At 43.5% G+C, this 26,157-nt stretch overlaps 1 protein-coding gene across 1 annotated transcript in view; it reads right to left on the bottom strand.

Annotated features, from left to right (window-relative positions):
- Nucleotides 1–3,462: 3,462 nt before the first annotated feature.
- The window catches only part of LOC144769279 (lectin-like), a 48,794-nt gene continuing 26,099 nt past the window's right edge, over nucleotides 3,463–26,157 (bottom strand). The window contains exon 5 of the mRNA XM_078653340.1: nucleotides 3,463–3,564. Within this exon, the coding sequence (XP_078509466.1) occupies nucleotides 3,546–3,564 (19 nt within the window). The 3' untranslated portion in view covers nucleotides 3,463–3,545. The remainder of the gene's footprint in view (nucleotides 3,565–26,157) is intronic.

Here is a 26,157-nt window from a genome sequence, read left to right as displayed (position 1 = left end):
TTAGGAAATACGATCTAAAAATATGTAGAACTACACTGAAAACACTAAGGTTACAGGGACGTTACAGCTTGGAAATAGAATTTGAAAAAACCTTAGATATTCACTGAAAAAAATCAAAGGTTACATGGACTTCATAGTTAGGCTTAGATTTCACCCATACAAAACCATACAAATTTAGCAGGTATAATTACTTGAGCTAACCATAATTTATGCCTCCGCAATGCACTGCTTGCGACCTCTCATATTACATCACTCATGACATGGAATGAATACCACCATCGCATAAGAGCCACCAAGAGGACCTTTATCAAGAACAAAATCCACTCTAATGCAAGCAATGCAAAAGAACTCTTCAACGTCATACATTAGTTCATCAAACCCCCCGGCGATGCCATGGCAGTCACTCCATCCCAGGACCTCTGCAACAAGCTCGGCTCCTACTTCCATCTGAAAATTAAGGCCCTCTATGACAAATTCAGCGAACCACCCCCTGCTCCCCCTCTGACAACCAGTCGACCATCACCAACTTGAAACCTGCTACCACTGACGACACCACCAAGACCATGAGGAACATCCACTCAGGAGCCCCCATGGACCCAACCGCCGCGCATCTACCACAGATCTGCCACCATCACTCCTGAACTAGGCCAGACCATCAACGCCTCCCTCAAATCAGGCATCTTTCCCAAGGACTGGAAGTGGGCAGAAGTCAAGCCCCTCCTCAAGAAACCCTCGGCCGACCCGACGGACCTGTAAAACTACCGGCCCATCTCTCTTCTTCCTTTCCCAGCCAAAGTCACTGAGAGATTCATAAACGCCCAGCTGACCACCTTCATCAAAGAGAACGCCATCCTCGACTCCTCCCAGTCTGGATTTTGCACCAACCACAGCACCGAGATCGCCCTTCTCGCCGCCACGTTTGTATGCTACTCGACCACGGCCACACTGCGTCCCTCTTCCTACTAGACCTCCTTGCAGTCTTCAATAATAATAATAATAATAATACTGTATTTTCTACAGCGCGAACAGCTACCTCAACTAGGAGGTGTCCCGGCGATGTGAGAGCAAAACAAAGCCAGACTGCCCGGTAAGCGAGCAAAGTTAATGATCCAGTGAAAATAGCCAAAACTTGAGCTGTTTCCTAAAGCTCTGTTCTGACGGGGCCCTTTGCAAGTTAAGTGGTAGGGTGTTCCACAGTCGAGCCGTGTTAGCTGAAAAAGTCCGACCGCCCAGTCTTGCCCTTTTGCCTCGTGGCACACTCAGTAAAACCCGATCATTCGAGCAATATACCGTCTCCCACTGCACTCTGGCAGCCAGACTCCACGACACTGGGATACGAGGAACTGCCCTTGACTGGATCCGCTCCTTTCTCTCTGGCAGAACCCAAAGATCAGACTCCCTCCCTTCGTCTCCGAACATACAGAGATCAACTGTGGAGTACTCCAAGGATTCTTGCTCAGCCCCAACCTTTTCAACATCTACATGTCCCACCCCACAGCCATCATCAGACAGCATGGGCTCAGCGTAGTATCTTACGACAACGACACCCAGCTCATCTTCTCTCTCACGAAGAACCCCGGAGACACCAGACTCAGCTTCCAAGAAGGAATCAAAGAGGTTAAAGCCTGGATGAGCGACAGCTGCCTAACACTGAACTCGGAGAAGACTGAGGTCCTCGTCCTTAGACCCTCCCTCAGATTGTGGGACAGCTCCTGGTGGCCCCTGCTCTCGTAAACCCGCTGACGCTGACGGGCCGTGCCCAGAACCTCAGCATCATCTTAGACTCCTCCCACACCATGACCCAACAGTTCAATGCCGGTGCCTCGACCTGTTTCAACTCCCTCTGCATCCTCCGAAAGACCGTCAAGTGGATCCCTCACAAATGCAGACTATCACCCACTCACTCGTAACAAGCAGACTGCACTACAGTAACACCCTCTACGCCAGAATCAACAAAACCCTGCTACACAAGCTCCAAACCATCCAGAACACCACTGCCAGACTCGTCCTCGGAACCCCACGGCAGGAGCACATGACCCCTCATCTATGAGACCTCCACTTGCTCCCCATCAAGAAGAGAGTAACCTTCAAACTACTCAACCACACCTACAAATCCCTCCACAACATCGGACCCAAGTACCTCAATGAAAGAATCTCCTTCCACGTACCCATAAAGAACCTCCGCTCTGCCGACCTTGCCCTGGCAGAGACCCCATGCATCTGCTTAACCAGAGCAGGTGGAAGAGCCTTCTCTTAAGTCACAGCAAAGACCTGGAACGCGCTTCCAGTCAACACCAGATGCTCCCCCACTCTGAACACCTTCAGGAAGAGCCTCAAGACATGGCTCTTTGACTGATCCGAAGCTTCACCCCCACCAGCACCTTGAGATCCTCATAGGTGAGTAGCATGCTTTACAAACTCGATGGATTGAGTGACATGAAATCTCAAATGACATCATGGAAGACATCATCCACAGAACCACTCACACATCCAGTCTCACATCAACTCACCTACTCACACACCCACTCACAGACCCAGTCAACCACTCACACACCCATTCAACCACTCACACACTCATGGATTATTACATTTACATAAAATATCTTCTAACTAAGCATTTGACGAAAAGAGAGAACATTTTAATAAATATTAATTATAATGGAATCATTAAATAATTTACATATATATACATTTAATTAACCAATTAAATGTATCAAATTGTAAATAAATCTATACAAAACTTAAAACAATATTAAAATATCTTCCCACTCTTCTCCTCTACAAAGCTATCAGGGCCTGGAATAGAACACCTCATGATAACTCTGGCAAGCCTGCGCATTTTTATTAGCAGTTATAATAGCCTAATTATGTTCATTCTAAATTTGTAATATATTTCAGTGGTGCCTACCACTACCTTTTAGGAGTGATCTTGACTATCCTTTATGGTAAGACAAAGGGGAATTGCACCTCAATACAGGGACAGCTGTTATACATTTCCATACACTGTAGTTCAAAACATACCTCATGGTCATGAATCTCAGTCTTAGGTGATACAAACAGTATATCATGCACTGTCGCTAAGCAGAGATTAGCACATTGGCAATTGACACAGACCATGGAACGTTTAAGCTTTGGTTGAACTTATTCTTGGTATCCAGGTATGTGGGTTCTGTATTTCATACCTCATGAGGTGTTGTAGGCAAGCAGAACTCACCAGCAAAGTGTCCGGTCTTTGGCAGGTCTGATTATTCAAATTGACCCACAAACAGGTAAGAGCAGAACATTCAAATCTCCCATGATAAATCGATCTATGGCTTCATATATTCATTTGGTCCCGGCTACTGTAATCATCATATGTGCATTCTACCATCACATAATTATCCTTCACCTCCCGTGAAATAACATGCGTGTAAACTATGATGGAAGTACATTTACAAAAACACTGGACAGTCATATTGGTGAGGCATTTTATTTGTATCAGAAATAGATTAAATTTTTCTGTTCTTGTGCAACAGTTCTTGCTTCCATCTTGGTCTTTCTTTACTTCACTGGGTGCCACACAATCTAAATGAAGAAAAAAAGAAGAAAAATCAGGGTGGGAGTAGCTGGATGAATAACAAGTTTGTGGCTAATCAATGAAATGCTGAATTTCCAATGCCAAAATATATACAGAAGCTTTTACAGGGTCTCTCCTTTTCCCAGAGCAATATTGGCCTAGAACAGATAGGATTTCACATGGAACTAAGCAATCAGCCGTTTTTGATGGCTTTACTGCTCTCTTTGTATTGATTCACTGTCACCTCTCCAAAGCTAAATCTGCACGCCCCTTACTAAAGTGAAATATCAAATTTACCACTCATCTTACTTGTGCTTTGTTTTGTGGGATATAGATGTACATGCCATATAGAAGCCCATTGCCAGGCAAGGAAAATGTACATTCTACAAGGTAGTTTCATAGAGGAAGGCTCAACAAACACCATTCAGATGTTTCTGTATCTCCTTCACATGAGCTATCTGGTTTTCAAAAGGGTAACAGAAGCCCAGGCCTTCAACGCAAAGGCAGAGAAAGGGTACAGCAGCAGAACAGTACAAACGTTTTCAGTGTAACATTTTTAACTCATGCTGCATTAAATAACATTTCAATAAGGGAATGATTTACAGCTTGGCAAATAGGGTACAGTCCCTCAGGGCGTCGGAGGACTACTCCCACCTGTCAAGTTTAAAAATAATTGCAGACCCAGCTCTCCTCTCACCACATTGAAAGGAAGCACATCATATTTCCATTTATGTAAATAATGTTATGTTTTTCTGAAATAAACCCTCAAAGCAGGAGGCTGTTTCTGAAAAACCCAAATCTAATGAGCCTCATATGCTAAAAATGTTCGACCAGGGTGGAGGTTCCTTATTTTCTTCCTATCCCTCACTGCCAGGTTTGTACTGGTGGTGGCTAACAGGAAATTAATACACTGCACATTCTACTCTAAATAGGGGGAGCAGTGTAATGTCCAACCTCTGATGCGCCTACTCCATCAGGACATTTGAAGAAGTATTCTGTCAAAGGAGCCTACAGGGATTCCATTGACGGAATACTTAATGTCTTTCCATCACAAAATGAGGTGGGCTGACCAAGGGTTTGGCAAACAGGATACTCTGTTGTGCTGTGACAAGGTACCATGTCTATCACACTCTAAATTAGGCCCCATGTGTCTCATTTAGACTTGAGTAGAGGCCTTGTCTACTCTGAAGTCTCCACTAGCCATTGCTCTACTATACTTAATGCCCTGTCCCCTCTTAATGTAGGTGATTTATGATACTGATCTCCTATTCTGATGGCAGAGGGCCTGAATGGCTCTCCTCCTTGGAGGGAAGGTGGATACCAAGAGTTTGGTAGAAGGAAGTTGCTTCTTCAGCCTATAATCTGGCAAATATAATTGGTAAGTGCTTAGGAAACTGCATACATATGATGTAATATTCCTCAAATGATCTATTGAAGTTCTACAGGCTTACTAAAAGTGTGGACTAACACCATGAAGTAGCCAGGGAGAGTGAGAAAACAGATGTGTGCCTTTAATTTGCTATATAAGGGTTGTTAACAGACAACATCTCATTGGAAGTCTCACTAGCCTATACACACATTTCTTAATGGAACTCTAAAGAAACTGAATCATTTGTCTGCTCTTAACTTTTCATAATGTACCTGTAAATTTTAATAATCCCTGACACAGAAGAGACATTTCTTGTTACTGTCTACCAATAACCTATTGCCATTTGATACAGCAAAACAATCTCTCATAATTGTCCTCGCTTGTTTTTGCTTGGAGACCAAAATGTTGGTTGTTAATATAAAATTTCATAAATATGATCAATGTGCATCTTTTGAAAGACATATTATAAAATCTGCAGATACACACTCTGCAGATTTGTGTGTCAATGGGAAAATGAATATGTAATGTGCTTACTAATTTGAATTGCATATTTTATGGAGCTGACCTCTGGACTGCTCATGTTTTGCAGTCACAATATCAAGCATATTGTTGGGCTGCTTATGGCAACATATTCCACAGAAATATTGCAAGGTGAAGATGAGTTCCAATTGCATAGATTAGGGGAAGAAGGTCAACTGCAAGGGATATACGATTAAACATGAGGTATATTCATATGTAACTGTAGCTAAATCTTTAACAATAATGTTGCAAACTGCAGATTAAACCAATATAGTCAAGAGTACATTTGGGAAATATTAATGGCTGATTACAATTGCAAAGCATGGTGTAGATGTCCATTGCAATATATTTATATAGTTAATTCAAGCACTCCACCTATCACCTTTGTGTACTTTCAGTGTCATGCTCTACGCGTGACCGGTATGCCCAAACCCAAGTCCTCTAGCACAATATGACTAGGAAACAAGATTCTTCACACTGATGAGGCTATCCCGAAAAGGTTGTAACAAGTCTGGGATTACTTGTGTTGCCAGTTATAGGGGACATGGTTCAACAGTTGTAGCCAAACTGTTCATTTAGGAGTAGGGAAAAAAATACGGATTTGCATGTAGCTGGTAGTAGAAAGACAGTGTGAAAAGCAAAAAGATGGACTGCAATGTGGTCAAGATTAAATACCAGTAACTGGGATTAAATCTTGTTTCCAACCTTTTCTTTCTTAGTAAGATGTCCTACGTATGGGAGGTATGTCCGAGATAGCCCCATAGGTCATTATAGGTAGGACTCAAGATGCCCCTCTTTGAGGATGTCCAATCAGTTCAAACTTGTGCTCAGAATGTTGGCACTTTGTAGTATTTTGCATACATTAATTGTTTTAATGATCACAAGAGATTTCAGAAGTTTTAGTCATTTCAGCAGTAAAGTGTAGGTGGTGTGGTTTATGGATAATTTTGAATCCAGTCTATATTTTTGGGTTATGATGTATGTACCAGCGTATTAGAATAATTCATGCATTCACAACTTTATATTTTATTTTATACTGGCAGATCGCAACAGCTGGGCCTCAAACTACACATTACTAATGAGGCCCAATAAGTCTGAAATGTGTCATGATTTGTTTTTGCCTCATTTAGACAGGATATGGAGTAGAAGTATGGGATCAACGTTTGCTGTTTCGAAAGGGGCAATGATGATTAGAATGTAGTTGCAATTGTATGTCACAATAGCAAGCACAAAGACATAATGATGCAAAATATTTATGTATAAATGTCGATTGCTAAAACATTGGCTATGATAACATACAACGACATTAAAAAAATGAGTACAAAATATCAACATTAAAGCATATAGTACAGAAAAACTATATCCACTACAAAAATGTAACGATAAAAAAATAATGACAGACAATCAAAACTAGTACTACAAAATATAGTATAGAACATTTTAAAAAACATAATGAAAAAATATTTTTGAATAATACTAACTAAACTTCGAACAAAACTGTAACTATTTAGGAAATCTAGGTAATATCAACGATCTATAAAGCGCATATAAAGTTTATGTATGTTTATAATAAACAAATTAAATTACAGGCTTCATCAATTAAAGGAATCATTTTATTTTATTGAAAAAGTATATAAATGTTAACACATGTCTATTTGACCTTGCAGTAGAAATTAGATTGAGTAGTTTTAATAAATATGTGTACATATAAGATTAAAGGAAAGTGACTACATTGAATTGATTTAAAATATCCTAGACACAATTGCCATGATATATTTTTAGTTTTACTGGTAATAAAATACATTTAAAAAAAAATCAATATATTATGAAAGATGCGAGTAGACAAACCAGAAAATCCCACCACATTGAACCCACTTGTATTGCCTTGCATTAATTGCCTTGCACCCAGAGCACTGGCGATAAACATATAACTACAAATTAAAGTAAAGTTAAATGAAGTGCTAAAATATGCTATTATAATATTAATCCTGTAGATATGGAGACATCAAATGGGGCTTACTAATGGACATGCACTTTGCTGCATTACTATTCTATCTGCAGACTTGCAAACACTGTGTAAAGTGCATAAATAAGTGGGCAATATATATTATTCTAGATCCAATCCAAATAAAATTGGGAAAAGTGCATAAATTATTGTAGTTAGATTTACTATTCTAACTGCAATCGCATTAAAAACGTAGGTAAAGAGCATATATTGGGGTAAGGTTTAATATTTGAAATGCATTCAAACAATATTTGGAATGTTGCATAAATAAAAAGGAGGAGATTTAATATTCCATTTTTTAATAAATTTACCTTTAAGAAGGTATTTTCTAAAAAGTGTGATCAACCTTCACAGCTGTGGTTTACCACTGAGCTAGCTCCCCTTTAACAGGCCCTTCACTTAGCAGAAAGATGCTTTCATACTGACTGTTCTCTAGCCCTGAAGAAAGAATGATCTAAACTTAACAATGCAAAGCTGTCAGAAAGAGAGCGAAGCAACTGTTTAGTTTTTTTTTACTTTAATTTTAAGGTTCCAAATATAGTTAAAGTATTTTTTTGGGTGATTTATGAGCTCAATAAATCCAAGATAGAGGCAGAAAAAACCCAATTCAGACGTTAGGTGCAATCTGTTTGCAATTTGTTCACGTCCAAAATTGCAGTTATTTGACAAGGAATTTAAGATTGGTTGAGTTGCTTTCATCCAAAGAGGAGACTTTCGTATTCTTCTGGATGGTCTCTCTGTGTTGAAGATTGTCTTGAGTCTTTATTGTTAATGAGTATGCCTTCAGCTCCTCCTTTGCTGTGCTTCATGCTAAATTTAATAGGGAGCTACTCCTTCAGGAACACTCCTGGTCATTAGCTAGTCTTAATGTCACTTTGGAAAAAAGAACAGTCCTCAAACTTTTCAATCTTGCTTCGGGTATTTAGATTCTCAAATCAAATCACTAGATCTGGACTCTTTAGTGAATTGCAGGCTGATTTCCCAATTAGCATGTATAGCCTAACTTCTTGAGCTAACTGTTGCTGATCGGCTACAAGGATTTCTAACTACAAACACAGAGTTTCATACTGCCCAACTCGGATTTCTCGCTGGTGTAAATACTGAATGGCCACAATTACTGTCCTTGATGAACTACATTCTTGTGCCAATCTTAACATTGCAGCTGTCTTTGATCATTTTGAATTGATCAGCAGCGTTTAATTGCACTGACCATAATAGTTTCTGAAGTGCTTTGGACAGATGGAAATCACAGGCATACATTCTACTGGTTTAAAAGTGTCTTATTGATAGAAGATTTCGAGTATCTTTTTTCCCTAATGGTTGGATCCCTAGACCATGGCATCTACAGGGACGACTTGAAATTTTTCAGCCACACAGCGAAGAAAAGTCCGGCTCGATCAACCATAAAACTGTCTATATCCCTTGTTTTTATTTGTTTATGTTGAAAAGTGCGGCTACATAGATAAGCGTAACAGATAAACTTGTCCATAAATGTCGAAAGCTTAGACTAAGCAAACTAGAACAACCACAGCGCGCTAGATTATCCCAGGAGAAGAAGCGGGCGGGGGGGACCTTGCCGTCGCACGCCTACAGTATGCCGTTTTAGCTCGCGGGGTGGGGTGGGGGGAACAGGAGAGGGGGGGTTGTCTTGTCTGTTGTGTATGTCCTGTCTGTCCTGTTTTCCCAGTATGTCTCATCCACGTCTATGTATATGCCCACACCAAACTTTCTGGCAGACCACCCAGGTCGAAGTTGCCACCACAACCAGCTACCCTGGCACATGCTGCGAGGCCAAAGGAGCCCAACCACCTCAGACACCACACCCATGTAGAGCCCGAGAGGGAAGAGATAGCGAAGCCCACACACTGTAAGCCATGGCACTGAATAACAACCCGGCCCTGCATGCAGACCTAAAGATTGTCTCCCTCAACGTAAAAGGTCAAAGCCACCCGATTAGGAGAAAGATGGTACTAGACTACCTGGCAAAGGCTAAAGGTGATATTATCCTACTACAGGAAACCAAACTCTCCAAGGAAGACGTGACTAAGCTTAGGGCGAGATGGATAGGTCAGGTAGCCTGCTCACCAGCGGTGAGCAAGAAACGAGGAGTTATCACTCTAATAAACAGAAAATTAAAGATAGTCATTGAGAACGAACAGTATGACGATGAAGGGGGACTATTCATAACTCAGCTGAAGAGAGGCGACAAAACCTTACTAGTAGCAAGCATATATGCACCAAACACAGACGACACATCATACTGGGAGGAGATATCGAGGAAACTGGAGGCAAACCAATCAAAAGACATGACTGTGCTGGCAGGTGCCTTCAACCTAGCACTAGATGGTATACAACCTTTACAACGCAACTTTTACCACGCAGTGCCTTTACAACGCAACTTTTACAATGCAAATCATTACAATGCATTGCGCTGGGGGCGCTCTAGGATAGGCAATATGTTTAATGTACTATCCAACACCTTCCCTACTATCCACGGGGACTGGAGTTGGAATAGTAAATTAAACAATTCACTACCCAGCGCCTAAACTATGCGTTGTAATGGTATGCATTGTAAAAACCGTGTTGTAAAAGCATGCGATGTAAAAGCATGCGTTGTAATGTCATACATCTGCACTAGATCACACCCTAGACAGACAATCGATGTCCCAAGGCCGGCCTTCCGCATCCCACAACACTCTAAAGAACATATGTAACAGATTCATTCTGAAAGATCTGTGGCGTTTACAACACCCGACACCAGGGACTACACATTGTACTCCAACCCACACAACTCCTATAGTAGAATAGACTACATCCTCATCTCAGGCTTGCACATGCACCTGATGGAACACACAGAAATTGTGACAAGAACAATCTCCAACCACTCATGCATCAGCCTACAACTAACAGGTCGACACAACGAACACAGCACCCACAGATGGCGGTTCAACAGCATAGTAATGGCAAAACAGGAGAATAAAACTAGAATTGAGCATTGTTGAACCTGGCCCTTTTTGGCAGGTTCACCCCGAAACTTTTTGCTTTTTCCTAGCCTGTTTCTGGAACCTAGTGTTGATGGTTTTAGGCCTTTGCGCACTTTTTCACTGTGGTACAGTGTAAAGTGCGTGAGCTCTCTGTGTATGTGTGGTGAGTGACCTGCCCTCCCATAGGAATGAATGGGGAATATGTATGCCCATGGTAGTTCCTGATGTGTGAGGAGTGCAGGGTCGAGTTTGATATGTGAGAACTCGTGAGACTGAATGCTGCGTAATGGTGTATGCGGCATGATTGTGTCTAGTCTAGAAGTGCCACTTTTAGAAGTTGGCATATTTGTGTAGTTTGTGGCTGGCGTGTGATTGGCTGGTGAGCCTGGCCCAGGAGTGCCAGGGCCTGCTTGTGGATTGACTGTCTGGTTTGAGTGTGACAGGGGCTGCAGAGCCCCCAGGAGGTCGTCTGAGTCAGCCCGTGGATGAAAGGCAGCATCTGCTGCCAGGGAAGTGGGAGGAGATAGCACCTGATAGTGAAGGGCTGTGCCTGCCTGACCACAATGCTGGCTCCACCTCCCTGCTGGGCGACAGTTACCTCTGTCCCTGATACTGAAAGGAGTTCCCTATAACCAGTCCTAGCTGGTTCTCAGACTGCCTGCACAAAGACTTCAAAGACTTTTCTCTGTATAAGAAGGGGCTGTGTCCCCTTCCAATTTGTTCTTGTTTCTGACTTGAATCTACCAGGGGCGGGCGCTGCCCAGCCCCTGGATGCCTGGAGGACTCCTGGGGGACCCCTCTGCCTTGCCTGGGCGGATGGGGGGGACTTTGCTTTGCCCTGGGATCCTTTAGACCTTCTTCCTGTCCCCCCAGGATTTTGCTGGACTTTTCCTGATTCCCCCTAGCGCCTGGGAGCGCTTTGTCCTGCTTCCAGCGCTTAAGAGCGCTCTATTTCGCCTGTAGCGCTTGGGAAGCACTTTATCTGGCTGCTAGCGCTTAATTTCATTTATAGCGCTGGGAGCGCTGTAATTTTACCCCTCAGCGCGTGGTAGCGCTGTTATGGCCTTCCGCGGCTGCCCACGCCGCGTATTCACTTTTTATTTATTTATCTCGAGGGAGCCCACCCCTCGGATAATGATTCCCCGCCTGCCTGCCTAAAAATGGGCCGCCGCACTGCCCGTGACGACCCGGAAGTGCTGGGCCGGCCGGCCAATCCCAGCGCGGCCCCCGGAGAAGGACCGGAAGTCCCGCCCTCGGGGCCGCGGCGCGAAGGAGGAAGGCTGCTGGTGCTCACGGGGCTCCCGTGAGGAGGAGGGAGTCCCGGGAAGAGGAGAAGACGCGTGGCCTGCTGCTGGGGCTCCCGTGTGCTGAGGGAGCCCCAGGGAGAGAAGGAAGCGCCGGCGAAGGGGAGCGGCCGCCGCACAGCGAGAAGATGAGAGCAAGGGGGCCCGAGGCGCATTGTCGGCGCCTGCCCCAGGGAGACAGAGGAGCTGCCTCGGGAGTCCCGGTGAGTGGGGCTTTGCCTGGGCAGTTCCCTTGGTCAGAGCGACCCCGGATGGCAGCGGGCCGCTCCAACGGTGTGTAGATGCCTGGGAAGGCTTCTCCGGGGTATTTGAATTTACGAGCCAGCGAGGCTCGAGGGGCCATTGTTTGTGTTGAGCCCTGCAAGGCTCCAACGACGGGGAAAGATTGGTCTGAGAGCCCCGCGAAGCTTAAAGCGCCACATCGGTGTTTGAGGATCCCACGAGGCTCAGGGGCATAATGGATGTTCGGAGCCCAGAGAGGCTCAAAGGCCCCATTGATCTCGAGCCCAGAGAGGCTCTGGGGGCACAGTTGTTTTGAGAGCCTGAGGGCTCCATGGAGCCTATTTTGCTTTAGAGCCTGTGTGGCTCCAGCATTTGACTATGGGTAGTCCCAGAGCCTGTGTGGCTCCAACGTTCTGCCCAGTGTTTAGTGACAGAGCCTGTGTGGCTCCAGCAGTGGGCGCAGTTTGTGCCTAAGGGTCAGTGAGGGCCCTGTCGCAGTTTTTGATGATTCCCAGCTGCCCAGCAATTAGTGGGCACCTGCCCCGTTTAGGCCCCTGACATTGAGACACAGGGCGTCCTAGCCCCAACAAGGCCAGTTGGCCTAGGGACTGCCACAGGTGGTGGCTTATGTAAGGTTTTGTGCAATTGTGTGGTTTTTCCTTGCACCTCTGAATGTTTTAGGCATCATGTGTCTTTGCGCTATTGAGTTGTGTCTTTCTTTCCCTGCGCTGCACCTCTGAATGTTTTAGGCGTCATGTGTGTCCTAGCGCTGCACCTCTGAATGGGTTTGTGATGCATCATGTGCTTTGTACTTAACACCGCTGAATGTGTAGGTTTATGCATCATGTGTTTTCCTTTACTACTCCTCTGAATGTGTTTCATGCATCATGGGTAATGTGTTCTTGTTTATACCCCTAAATGTATTTTATTCTTAGGTGGTTGTTCTTTCTAATACAGGTGGTCCTAGTGAGGTCCTGGTTCACTGCGTGACATTCTCCTGAGGTGGTTAGGGTTGCGTAAGTGATACTTACCTGTTACCAGTAGATACTGATTGTGATTTATAACTCTTACTTTGTGCTACAGTGATTTTATATCCTTTTATTCTAATTTCTGACACTATTTCTATTTCTAAAAGTGTTGATTCTGACAGTGGCCCATGTGGCCCTGTCCTGTACATAATCCCTTATGAATATTGCCCGTGCCAGTTGGCACAATGTACATGTGTGATTTCTATCTGATGTGTTTTGACAATACCAAAGTTATTTTCATATAACCTTGTGTGGAGTTCCTTTTGTGGTGTGCCTAGGATGTTGTTGCTGTTGTGTGCTGGTGCAAATGCTTTACACATTGCCTCTGAGTTTAGCCTTTCTGCTCGTGCCAAGCTACCAAGGGGGTGAGCAGGGGTTATCTTGGCGTGTGACTTCCTTGCCCTGACTAGAATGGTGGTTTCTGCCTGGCTTTGGCTTCAGCCTTAGCCTACCAGAAATAGCCAGTTCTAATAAGCATGCTATCAGGGACTTCATCAAGGACAACGACACACCAGACATAGACCCAAAAAGCCTGTGCGACTCGTTTAAAGCGACAATCAGAAGTGCACTAATAGAGATCAAAGCCAGACGTGATAGAGAAGCAAAAGCACAGCTAGACCAACTGGAAAGTGACATCAAACAACTAGAAATTAAACATATCGGGGACACTTCGAACACTGACACGCTTGTAGAGCTCACAGGGAAAAAGTATGAATTCAATAGAATTCTTAGCGAATGAGCAGGCCTATGGATAAGAAAATACAAACAAATCAACCTCTGCGAGGCAAACAAGGCAGGGAAAATCCTAGGGTCATATCTTAAACATAAACAAAGACAACACTGCATCTCAACAATCACAGACGCAAACAACATTGCACATACCCGACACAAAGATATCTGACGCACGTTCATGGAATTCTACCAAGAGCTCTACAAAAGAGACTACACTCTGGACCAGGAAGGCTGTATGGCCTACCTAGACAGTCTTAACCTACCCAAAATAACAAAAGAGGAAGCAAGGGTACTAGGCCAAGACATAAAAACCAATGAGATTACTTTAGCTATTAGGTCCCTGAAGGACAACAAAGCCCCAGGGCCAGATGGATACACAGCCCCTTCTATGAAACCTTCCAAAACCAGCTACTTCCGGTCATGAAAAAAGTCTTCAACCACTGCGAAAGGGAGGGGAAGGTAACAGAATCTATGTCACAAGCCAACATAATTGTCATACCCAAGGATGGCAAAGACACACAGTGGCCCAAAAACTACCGCCCCATTTCACTAATCAACATAGACTGCAAGATATATGACAAAATCCTAGCCACAAGATTAAACAAAGTGCTTCCACAGCTGATTGGAAATACACAGGTAGGCTATTTGAAAACATGCATGTCTCATGACAACACAAGCCTCCTTTGCCAGGTCATAGAGCACTCCTCCAAATCAGACAACTCGGCGGTAGCAATTACGCTAGACGCAGAAAAGGCCTTTGACAGAGTGTCCTGGCAATTCCTTGAAAAGAGCATGCAAGCATACAACCTGGGAGAAAGCTTCATGAAGAAAGTTATGGCACTTTATAAAAGCCCTAAGGCGCACATAGCTATTAACGGGTCAACATCAAACCAATTCAGCCTCCAATGGGGAACAAGACAAGGCTGCCCCCTATCTCCGGCGCTGTTCCTACTAGCACTCGAACCCCTGTTAAAGGACATCCTAGTAAACAGAAATATAGCAGGAGTAACCATCAACAAGACCACAGCCAAACGTGCAGCCTATGCGGACGACATACTCATAATAAGAGAGGACCCAGATCACTCCATACAAGCACTCATGGACACCATAGAGAGGCACGCTAACCACTCAGGATACATACTTAACAGAGATAAATCAGAATGCATGCCACTCAACATACACACAACCAGAGAGGTAATAGGAGACTCAAGGCTAGCCTGGCAACCAGGGTTTGTTAAACACCTAGGGATCCAATTTGGGAAAAATCTGAGAATCACTCTAGAGCAGAATGGGAAAATAACCCTAGAAAATATCAAAGCGCTCCTGGAAACCTAGTCGCCCAAGTTCATCACCTGGTGGGGGAGAATAGACACTGTAAAGATGATGATCACTCCGGTAGTTAACTACCTAGAAGGAATGCTCCCCCTCAATCTCACAGACGAATTCCACAGAAAGATAGACCAAATGATAAACAAATTCATATGGCGGGACAAAAACCCTAGAATAAGCCTCCCAAAACTAAGACTAGAAAAGATGCTAGAAGACTAAACGTGGCGTACCTCAGGTCATTCCAGACTGCCTTCATAGCCAGACAAGGAATGCACTGGATACAACCGAACCAGAAATACACACCAACCTGGCTCTCTATGGAGAAGGCCATCCTAAACAACACCGACCCTTTGACTCTCCTCACCGCCAACAAGCAGGCACAAAAGAATAACTTGATATTTAAAATCACTAGGCACATGCTTCTCAAGGTAGACCAGAAGCTTGAACACAGCATCAAAAACTCGCACTGGGAAACACTCAGGGCAAACCCCAAGTTTAATTACAGAGGGAAACCCCTGGACATAGAGTCATGGAAAAGGCTAGGACTCTCTTATCCAGCACAGCTGGAGGACGAGGGACAGCCTCACACCATCAACAGACGGAAAACACGACATAACCTCCCAGACATAGAACTATACAATTTCCTAGCTATTGAAAACAGCCTTAATTAACTCAAAAATAACCAAGCATAAATCCTCAATCTTTCAGTATATGGAGAACATAAACAAGGTAGGACACCAGGTGTTTCACTTATACAAGCTAATCCGCCCTGACTCCTCCAAACTTAATGCCAAGAACACCAGCTATTGGGAAACGCAGCTAGGTTCCACACTCACCGAACAAGAGTTACACATCCTTTGGGTGGCCCCATCAAAAAATATGATATCCCCAGTGCTAGGTGGAGAAGAGTATTGCCGGTGGCAGTGGCAGGCTTTATCTACCTGCGCATTTTAAGTTGATGGTCACACTGTTGCGCTGTACTCTTAGCGTATCGTTTTTTAATTGTAGCGAGTGAGGCTATTTTTAAATTAACGTTCCTGTGTGTTCACTGTACTCATAGCGTACCGTTTTTCTATGTAGCGAGTGAGGCTATTTTTAAAAAACATTCTTTTGTGTTCACTTTGTGTAAACTGGAAAACTTAAACTTAAACTTGAAAAGTGCACCTCACCTCCAGGCTGAATTAGAGCTTGGGGAACCACGCAGTCCGCCCACTCCCGCCCCGTTCCGCCGCATCCAATCATGGGCGTTTGAAGCGGAGGGTGAGGAGGAGCCCAGCACTTCCGGGCTCAGGGTTCACAGGTCAGCGCTCTAGCGACGCTGTGGGTGGTTATTATTTAAGGTGAGAAAAAAGCGAACTCGCGCTGTGGAGAAGAGTCTTGCCGGTGGCAGTGGCAGGCTTTATCTACTTGCGCATTTTAAGCTGATGGTCACACTGTTGCGCTGTACTCTTAGCGTATCGTTTTTTAATTGTAGCGAGTGAGGCTATTTTTAAATTAACGTTCCTGTGTGTTCACTGTACTCATAGCGTACCGTTTTTCTATGTAGCGAGTGAGGCTATTTTTAAAAAAACGTTCTTTTGTGTTCACTTTGTATAAACTTGAAAACTTAAACTTAAACTTGAAAAGTGCACCTCACCTCCAGGCTGAATTAGAGCTTGGGGAACCACGCAGTCCGCCCACTCCCGCCCCGTTCCGCCGCGTCCAATCATGGGCGTTTGAAGCGGAGGGTGAGGAGGAGCCCAGCACTTCCGGGCTCAGGGTTCACAGGTCAGCGCTCTAGCGACCCCTACTTCCCCTATAAATGTGTTTGGGCCAGCGACCGCGCAGCGGACGCGTGCAGCGGGCGCGCCGGAAGCGCGCCGAAGTCGAGCCAAAGTCAAGCCCGTCTGCGCCCGTCCGCGGCCGGACGGGGCGCGGGGCCATACACCCTGGTAGTCCCAAGCCCTACGTTATACGGTATGGCCGACAAGAACTGGTCGATCTATGTCCCATGACCTCCCCCCTTTGTAAACATTCTATGGAGGCTCTATCGCTACATAGCTGTCCCGCATGCCCCTTTTCCCCGGAGTACACTTTTACTACACCTAGTACTAAAGGGATGTTAAAAGCGGCACTGCTCAATTGCAGATCCCTTAGGAAGCACAGCACTCAAATACACCATCTGCTGGAGGATGAGGATATTAACATCTTATTCCTCACCGAGACCTGGCTAGGTGAGTACTCTGATCCTGATATAATACAGGCTATGCCACCCAGATACTCCCTCTCCAGGATCGATAGGAAAAATGGTAGAGGTGGGGGGATCGCTATCGCAACTAAAGCTCCCCTAGAATGCTCATTATCACCTATGTCTATTGACCATAGTGAAGCGGGCGCTTTCACCATCATAGCAGGGCCGAAACATTCGCTCTCGGGTGTTCTAGTATATCGCCCCCCAGGAAAGCTATATGATTTTACTGCCAGCCTTATGGAGGCTACTACTCATCTAGCACTAAGAAAAACTCGACTGTTAGTGCTGGGAGACCTAAATGTTCATTTTGATGATCCCTGTGATAAAGAAGCAGCAGACATTAAGTCTGAACTACTCTCCCTACAGCTAGAGCTTAAGAACCAGGGCCCGACACACCAACAAGGACATTTGTTGGACCCTATATTTGGAAACTGGAATGGAGTGTTTACCCTGTCTCCACAACCGGTTCCTTGGTCGGATCACTTTATAGTCCCGATACAAATCCAGATAGCCGAAATAGAACTTAACACTGATAGGGCTTATCGATACCAATGTAGGAAGTGGAAAAATTTCTCCTTAGACACCTTCATAAAATCCCTGGAAAATGCTGAACCTCCAGGAGGATCTGACTGCGAGACAGCCTATAATAAACTACAGAAATGCATCACTATGGCCCTAGATAGTACTGCCCCTATCCGGACCCTAACCAATACTCAGAGGACCAAGAAGACGACCCCGTGGTTCAATCAGGAACTACAGTCAGCCAAATCTGCCTGCAAAAAACTTGAGAGGGAATGGCGCACTAATTTCTGCCCAGAAATCAAAATCCTATATAAAAAAGCACTAAAAGAATATAACAAAAAGATTCGAGTGACCAAAGCATCCCATTTTAACAAACGTATTGTGGAGGCAGAGAATTCCTCTAAGGAGCTTTTTAAAATCTTTAGGGAAATCTCTGTTATAACCACGAACAATACTTCCCAGAATGATTCGGTGGACACATGTAATAAAATTGCCAAGTACTTTGCGGGCAAAATCACTGATATTTATGCAAATTTTTCTGGTACCATCCAATCAGGCCTTGACTTTGCTGAGATGGCAGATGAGTCCAGCACAGAATCTTGCCTATGTAATTTTACCATCCCCTCACCGGAAATATTTATGAAAACCTGCCGAAGTATAAAATCTGGCTCCCCTCGAGACCCTGCCCCCCCCAGTATACTAGGAGATAGTATTACTGCTCTGGAACCCCACTTCAGACATGTGCTTGAAGTTTCTTTTGCCACAGCCTGTCTGCCTATGGACTGGAAATCCGCCATTGTACTTCCCATCAAGAAAAAATCCAATGTGAGTCAGGACATCCTTGAGAATCAACGACCGATCTCCCTATTACCTTACTTAGCTAAAGTTGCGGAAAAAATTGCTAACTCTCAACTTATAGCTCACCTCGAATCCCAAAAGGCCCTACATAGCTCTCAATCAGGTTTTAGGTCAGGCTACTCCACGGAGACAGCTCTCCTGAGAGCGACCGAAACTTTACGTGAAGGAGCCGATGAGGGTAAGACCATGGCACTTATTATGCTAGACCTCAGTGCTGCTTTTGACACTGTAGCACATTCCATCTTGCTACAGTGTCTAAACAAAGCGGGAGTCATCAAGGAAGCACTGGGGTGGCTGAAAGCCTTCTTAACCAACAGATGCTTTCAGGTTCAGAGAGGCAACTTTCTCTCGGATAGCTTTGCCTTAGAACAGGGGGTACCCCAGGGCTCTGCCCTGAGTCCCACCCTGTTCAATCTGTATATGGCTCCACTGGCAGAAGTGGTCCAATCGTATGGCGTAGAGCTGGTATCTTACGCCGACGATACTCAACTGCTGATCTCCCTATCCCATGCTTCCTCTGGGGCTGCTGAAAATTTCAAAGCCTGCATGTGTGATCTAGCAGAATGGATGTCCAAACACTGCCTTAAACTCAACGGCTCTAAAACAGAGGTTTTAGTAATTGGAGGTAAGGACACGAGTTGGACCAAAGACTGGTGGCCACCCTGTTTGGGACCTCTTCCCACTCCTGGTAGGGAAGCAAAGAACCTAGGTGTCTGGGTGGATACGAAACTTTCGTTCGATAGCCATGTACACAAAATGGTAGGGAAATGTTTTGGAGTCATGAAAACCCTCAAACGTACCCTGGATCTCCTTCCCCTGGAGTCCAGGCGCACCATGATTCAGGCCCTAGTAACCTCCCGCATGGACTATGGCAACGTGCTCCTTCTAGGTACCTCGGAAAATAACATCAGGAGGCTGCAGGTGCTACAAAACTCAGCAGCACGTCTGGTGCTGAGACTTCCTAGAAGAGTGCCCTCCAAACCTACCTTAGCTACCCTGCATTGGCTGCCAATTAGGAAAAGAATCTTATTTAAAGCTCTTATCTGGTGCTATAGAATCATCTCTGATAAAGCACCTTCCTACTTGGCTGACCTCGCCGTTCCCTATGAGCCTAACAGATCCCTTCGCTCCATGGGAATGTGCTTGCTCAAGATCCCTCGTATAAAAAAAGCACGAATGGGAGGCCGTTCGTTTCGCTCGCTGGCAGCCAACAAATGGAACTCTCTCCCCACCAACATTAGGCTAGCAACAAATGAACTTACCTTTAGAAAACTTCTAAAAACCCATCTATTCACCCTGTAGGTTCCTTCCTCAGTTTCCCTGATTCTTCTCCACTGCGCGGGGACACGCCTGGTGGCGTCACCATGCGCTTTATAAGCCCCTTTAATAATAATTTAATAAAAGCACAGACGAAATTCTGGTTACTACACCAAGCATACTGGACACCAGCATGCTTAGCATCGATAGGACTGAGAGATAGCGACTGCTGCTGGAATTGCGGCTCAGAAAAGGGGGACCTAGCCCACCTCATCTTCCAATGTAGTAAGGTTAGACATTTCTGGGGGAAGGTTTTCAATTTCATTAACTAGGCCCTAGACTGTACTCTAAAAGAAGAATTTGTCACAATCACCACACCACACATCACAGCAGACATAGCCACACAACAAGACAGAAACCTCTTGGACTTCCTCCTGACGACAGCATTCGAAACAGTACTAGCCAAATGGAAGGGCCCTACCAAAGCCACATTCAAGGGGTGGCTGAACTGGGTGACATATCTGAGGGGGCGGACAACACTGCGCTAAGAAACACACCATGGAAAAACTCCAACAGAGGGATGTGGTCAACACTAGACAAATTCCTAAACCCATACGAACCCCCATAAACAACGTAAAATATGATACACCAGCAAAATGCACTCCCACTAGGGTACGGCCAAATAGAAGGGTGTGGGGGCAGGAAGGGGTGGAGAGGTTGCAGGGGGCTCAAAATCCCTAGCAAAACCGATGGTCAGCCACTAAATAACCGCCAAAGACATATATGTTTTGTGTTATCTTATATGTACCTGCTAGATATGCGACCAATCGCTATTGACCAAATGTTCAATGTTATATGTGTGCAAGTCAGAAGGACAGATAAGCGCGGACTGAAAGACCAATCACTCACCCACAATTACATGAAGCCAATTTTGTAAGCCGTATGCCCCAATGTGACCATCCGGGAAATGTGCTATTTGTTATATGTCATGCCTCATATTGTAATGTAAAAATACCAATAAAAATACTTAAAAAAAAAAAAAAAAAAAAAAATTCAGCCAGACTTGTTCTAAGGTTGTAGATGAGAGATCACATTATTCCCGCCCTGATCTGTTACACTGGATGCCAGTGAAAGCTTTTATTCTGTTTATGCCCTTGTGCTTGGTATATAGATCCATTTTCTCTCCAACTAGCTCTGTTCCAAGTCTGCAATTTCATCTATATCAGCCACTGTGTTGTCTTAGGTCACAGAACCAATTGCTTGATCCTCAGTGCTTGCCATATTATGCTGGGAGGACAAACTTGTTCTGTAATAGCTGCATGAGAATTGAAGTCTCAGCTAAAACATGCTTCTGACTACCACAGATTTACACAGGAGAGCAGAACCTGGCTTTTAAAAAGATATCAATTGAATTTCATTTCAGTATGATTGTGGTTGAGTAATGTAAAAGTTAACATTTCGAACTTTCAAATACAACACCCCACCTAATTGTACACCGTTTCATTTTTATTAAGATCAAAAGCACAAATACACTAATTTTAAAGCAACATTTCCTTTAAAGAACTTGATTTTGTTTCAGCCCCTTGCTCGTGATTGGCTAGCTTTATTGTTTATATCAGTTAGAAGTCCCTTTTCAAATCCTCTCTACTCTTTACTATCCTTTTGATTGAATTTGTGATAGCCTGTAAAATTAAGTAGGATTTTTTTATATTTTGGGTTTTATTGCAGGACAAGGGCACTTTCCCTAATATATACATATTAATAATGTGTACTCTAGTTACTATTGATTTATGAACACAGAAAGGTAAGAGGTAAAAGTAACCCTGTATTAACCGCATGCGTGCGGAATTCCGCCCGTACGCTGAGTTTTTTTAAATCGCATGTTACGTGACGAGCTGGGCTCGTCATGAGCGTGCGAGGAGGCTACCTCATGACGAGCCCAGCTCGTCATGAGCGTGGAAGGGGTTAAGTTCACTTAAAAAAACTTGGATTGATAAAATAACTGAACGATATCCTGGTTCCTGCTGAAGTGAGTAAATTACTATGGTGGCAAAGCGTCCTGAAGGGTAAGGAATTCACTCCTGATTCTTCCCTGTATGTCATGGTACCACTGGAATGTTCAGTGGGAACCTCAATCCCGGCTGATCTGCCCGTAACTTACAATGCAAGTACTCTGTGGGGCAGAGGCCACAGGCAGGTAGGGTGGTGAAAAGATTAACAAGCACAAAAAAAACAGGTCCATGCAGGCCACTACTATGCAGAGCCACCCTTGCAACCCTACATGGGAAGGGATCAAAAGGGCCTCACCATTTTGAGACAAGATATTCATTGCACTTTGGTCAATTCACCAACACACTTTTCTAAGTTATAACATTCTCTTTTGGTTCCACTGAATGTATTCCTCGTTCTGTCATTAATCCATTACATGACATGTAAAATAAGATATACTATTTTATGCTTTTTATATATTATTTCTTTGTTGTTCAATGAATTAGTTTCAATATGGCATCTATTTTTCAAGTCCACATTAATCCATAAAACACCTCTTTTTTGAGCAGGAAGGTACATTTTTTTTTAAATTAGTATTGTCGGTTTCTTTTGTTCTAGTCTACAGGGAGCTTTAGCTGTCAGTTGTTGAAGACATATTGTCTCCAATGCAATAGATAAAACGTAGAATGGGCTTTGGGTCAGCCCTTAGTCATGGTTGGCTAAGTTTATAGTCTATATCAGTTAGATGCTTCTGAGTCATTGGCATTCCTCTATAGTCTTGTGTTTGTTTTGTGTTTGTCACAGCTTCTGAGAATTTCATTTAGACCATCCTTTAATTTTATGAGTTTACACTTCTGTTGTTTGCGACTCTCTCATCATTGTTTTCCACTCCTGCCCTTCCAGTTAAATTTAGATTTATCTTAATGAAGAGCAGATTGCATCTGATCCAATGCTTTTTTTCTGCCCTTTCATAATGCACATTCTATTTTTCCTAAACAAGCAGTGGCAAAGTGTTAGGTTTGAAACCCCCATTCATGCAAAGAACTTGTTTCAGGCTATATTACTTAGCAGTGCGTGGCTAAATAGACGACATCTGTGCTCAAGTTATGCAACCCACTGAGTTAACCCCATAATGTGTAGGCTTCAGTTAACAAGTGTGACTCCATTTTTCGTATCCCCTTTTGGCTGCTTAGACTGTGCCCGAGTTAGGCCTCACTGTCATATTGCTTGCCTCAGCAGAACTCTGTATTTCGGTATTATTTTCTCTCCAGTCCAAGGCCGTTTTTTTCGACTTGCTAATGAATAGGTTATTCTGCCATTGCATGCCTAGCTGAATGTGTAGCTTCTTCTCCCATGTTAGGAGATGCTGAGACCTAGCATCGTGGCTTTGGAGTCTTGATAACGTGTACCCATCTGGCAAGTGTTAGCTCATCCTACTCTGCCTCTTTGTTCATGTTCGGCCCAGGCCGGTATATTTCCATTGCGGGCGTGGTTGTGGGCTTCACGAGAGGAATGATTATCCACTGTAGACTGTTGAGGGGCCAGTCCCTTGGCAGACATCTTAGGGTGCAGATCATGATGGACGCCTCTGCAGAGTATTTCTAATAAACTAACTGCTTGTATTCTCTACTGTCTGGCTGACTCTTCATTCTTGGGAAGTCATAACAGGTGGTTGTAAGAAACCTGCGTAGCCCCTGAGTGCAACGTCTTTCAGAAGCCAGGAGCATGCTTTAAAGGTGAGGCAGATTGGCTGATCCTATCCTTGTTTTCTTTTTTAACATTTTTATCATAGAGTATTTTTTTTAAAAAAACACTTTTCATTTATTTGAATAATGATCATATCAAGCCTTGACATTGTGCAGAGTTTACATTAAAATGTTTGTTTTAGGGTTCAGTTGATTTATTTGTCATGCTGCTTTTCAGAAGTAGTGTCATTTGTTTCTTTAAATACCTTACCTAATCATTAGTTCTTAACTTTATTTTTTGCTTTAAGGAAAAAAAATACTTTGCTTGTTAGGCATTACTTGGTGATCTGGAATGCTAAAATCGGTGGTATGTTGTAGTTAAACCACTAGTTAAGAGGTAAGGAGGTATCTGAGATAATTTCACTATTTGTCATTCAAATAAATCATCACTTATTGCAATGAGGAACAAGATTTTGTGTTTTTTGGGTGCACTTCCCCCTCATGTGGTAATGACTGTGATGAGGAAGACTGAATGGGCTGGTGTTGTTACTTTTGAATCACTTTTCTCTGTTGTGGTTTCTCTTCAAAGGAAATTCAGTTTCTTTTTCTAAAGCTTTTTCTTTGGTTTGGTTTCTCTATATTATAAACTAATTTTCCGTCTTCCAATGTCAGAATTATAGAAACAATAACGATATTGTAAGATAAGATGGTGAAAACGTTTTAAGGAACACATTGGAGAATGCGGTAAATGCCATGAAATAAACTATGAAAAGGACGCTATATTTACAGGGAGAAACAACCCTGCATTAAAGCTGGCAACAAATGATCACTCAATATAAACCTTGAATGCCAAAAATCCACATGCAATGGCCTAGAGTGCAAAGAACTAAAATTAGAACTTCCTGAGTTGTCAAATGAAGATAAAAATCCTCTAGAATTCAGAATAGTTGAGCCTTGTAGAATTGTCTTGAGGCCCAAATGAGACTATTCTGTGGAAAAGCAACAGACAGACATACACAGAGGCAGCAAAGGGAAAACACACAGAAGTAGTTTAGCATACTTATGGGTGTTTGTGTAGTGCTTATGCTGTTTGTCAGCTGTGTTACTGCTCTGGTGCTGTAAATCAGTGTCTGCAAACAAAACATGTTGAAAAAATCTCCTTAACATCTCTTGGCATTATGCATAACCCATAATCCGGAGTGGTACAAATGGTTGGTATCCCTAAACTCAGATTCTTGGGAACATTACAGAAATGTATAATTCCATTCCCCGTAAATCCTATTCATTAGGGGCCAGATGTAGGTAATCCCAGATTACCGATTCTTAAGAACTGGCAATCAGGATGTAGGTAATTTTACCGATTTAATTACCAAATCGGTATGGGCCTGGCCCATAGGAATGAATGTCAATTACCGAATCGGTAATTGGGGGAAACATTGATGGGTGGCAGGGTGTCACTTTGACACCCTGTTGCACCCCTCAATTGTGCATGGGTGCACATTTTAGAGACATACATGCCCTTAGGGTATGTATGTCTGCAACATGGCACTGTTTAAAAAGCAAAAGAAATGCTTTTTAAAGGTTTTTCATAATTTACCACCAACTTCTAGTTGGTGGTAAATTAAGAATTCTTAAACCCCTGTAGCACTGATTACAGTGCTACCTACTTGTCAAAATACAGATTCGGTAATTATACCGATTCGGTATTTTACCAATTCGGTAAAATTACTGAATCTGTATTTTAACATGCCCCTACATCCCAAACTCTGAATACCGGTCGGTAACGGCCGAAATCGGCCGTTACCAACCGGTATTTGCCTTCCTACATCTGGCCCTAGATGTTTTACAATCAACTGATGTGGGGATGATGCACAGTGAAAGCACACTATAAACCTGATAAGGAAGATAACTGATAAGGCTACCAGAGTTGCTTTATTAGTCACCACTAACACCAGGTTTTAGGCAGCAACTGCCATCCTGGAACTTGGCACCCTGCATTACAATTGTCTCCAAGATTCCACTGACATCATTCCAACTCAAACCCCAAACGCCACGTCTATAGTTTAGCACAACAAATCTCCCTCCCTACAAAATAATATTCAACAACATTACTATGGAAATAAAATAAAATGGGAAATCATTCACAAATGGAATGACCAAAATCTGACACTCAGTTACAAGAGGAAAAATAACATTGACGAAGTACACTTACACATGTAACTGTTTACCAATAAGAACTCCACAATAAGAAATCCTTTTGTAGAATACGAACAAGCTAACAGTGACATAACATTGAACCAGCATCATCATAGTGTAGAAGAAATACATTAACTCAAGAATACAATTATGGTCAGAATTAGTTCAATTTCCATTTATTACATAATAGTTAAATTCGGATGGCGAGGATTTAGCCTCTACTGGCATGAAATGCCCCTCTGAATCTGGCACACCACATCTTTCATGGGTGGGACTGGTGCTTAAACCTTTCCACACATAATCAAACATGACATCAGGAGCAGTAGCAATCATACTTTTGTTCTATATATTACCTATCTCTAGCACCACAAC

This window comes from Lissotriton helveticus, chromosome 1_1 (genome assembly GCF_964261635.1).
Source record: "Lissotriton helveticus chromosome 1_1, aLisHel1.1, whole genome shotgun sequence".
NCBI classification, from domain to species: Eukaryota; Metazoa; Chordata; class Amphibia; order Caudata; family Salamandridae; genus Lissotriton; species Lissotriton helveticus.
The sequence above is the reverse complement of the archived record's forward strand: the minus strand, read 5'-3'. Positions and strand labels throughout refer to the sequence as shown.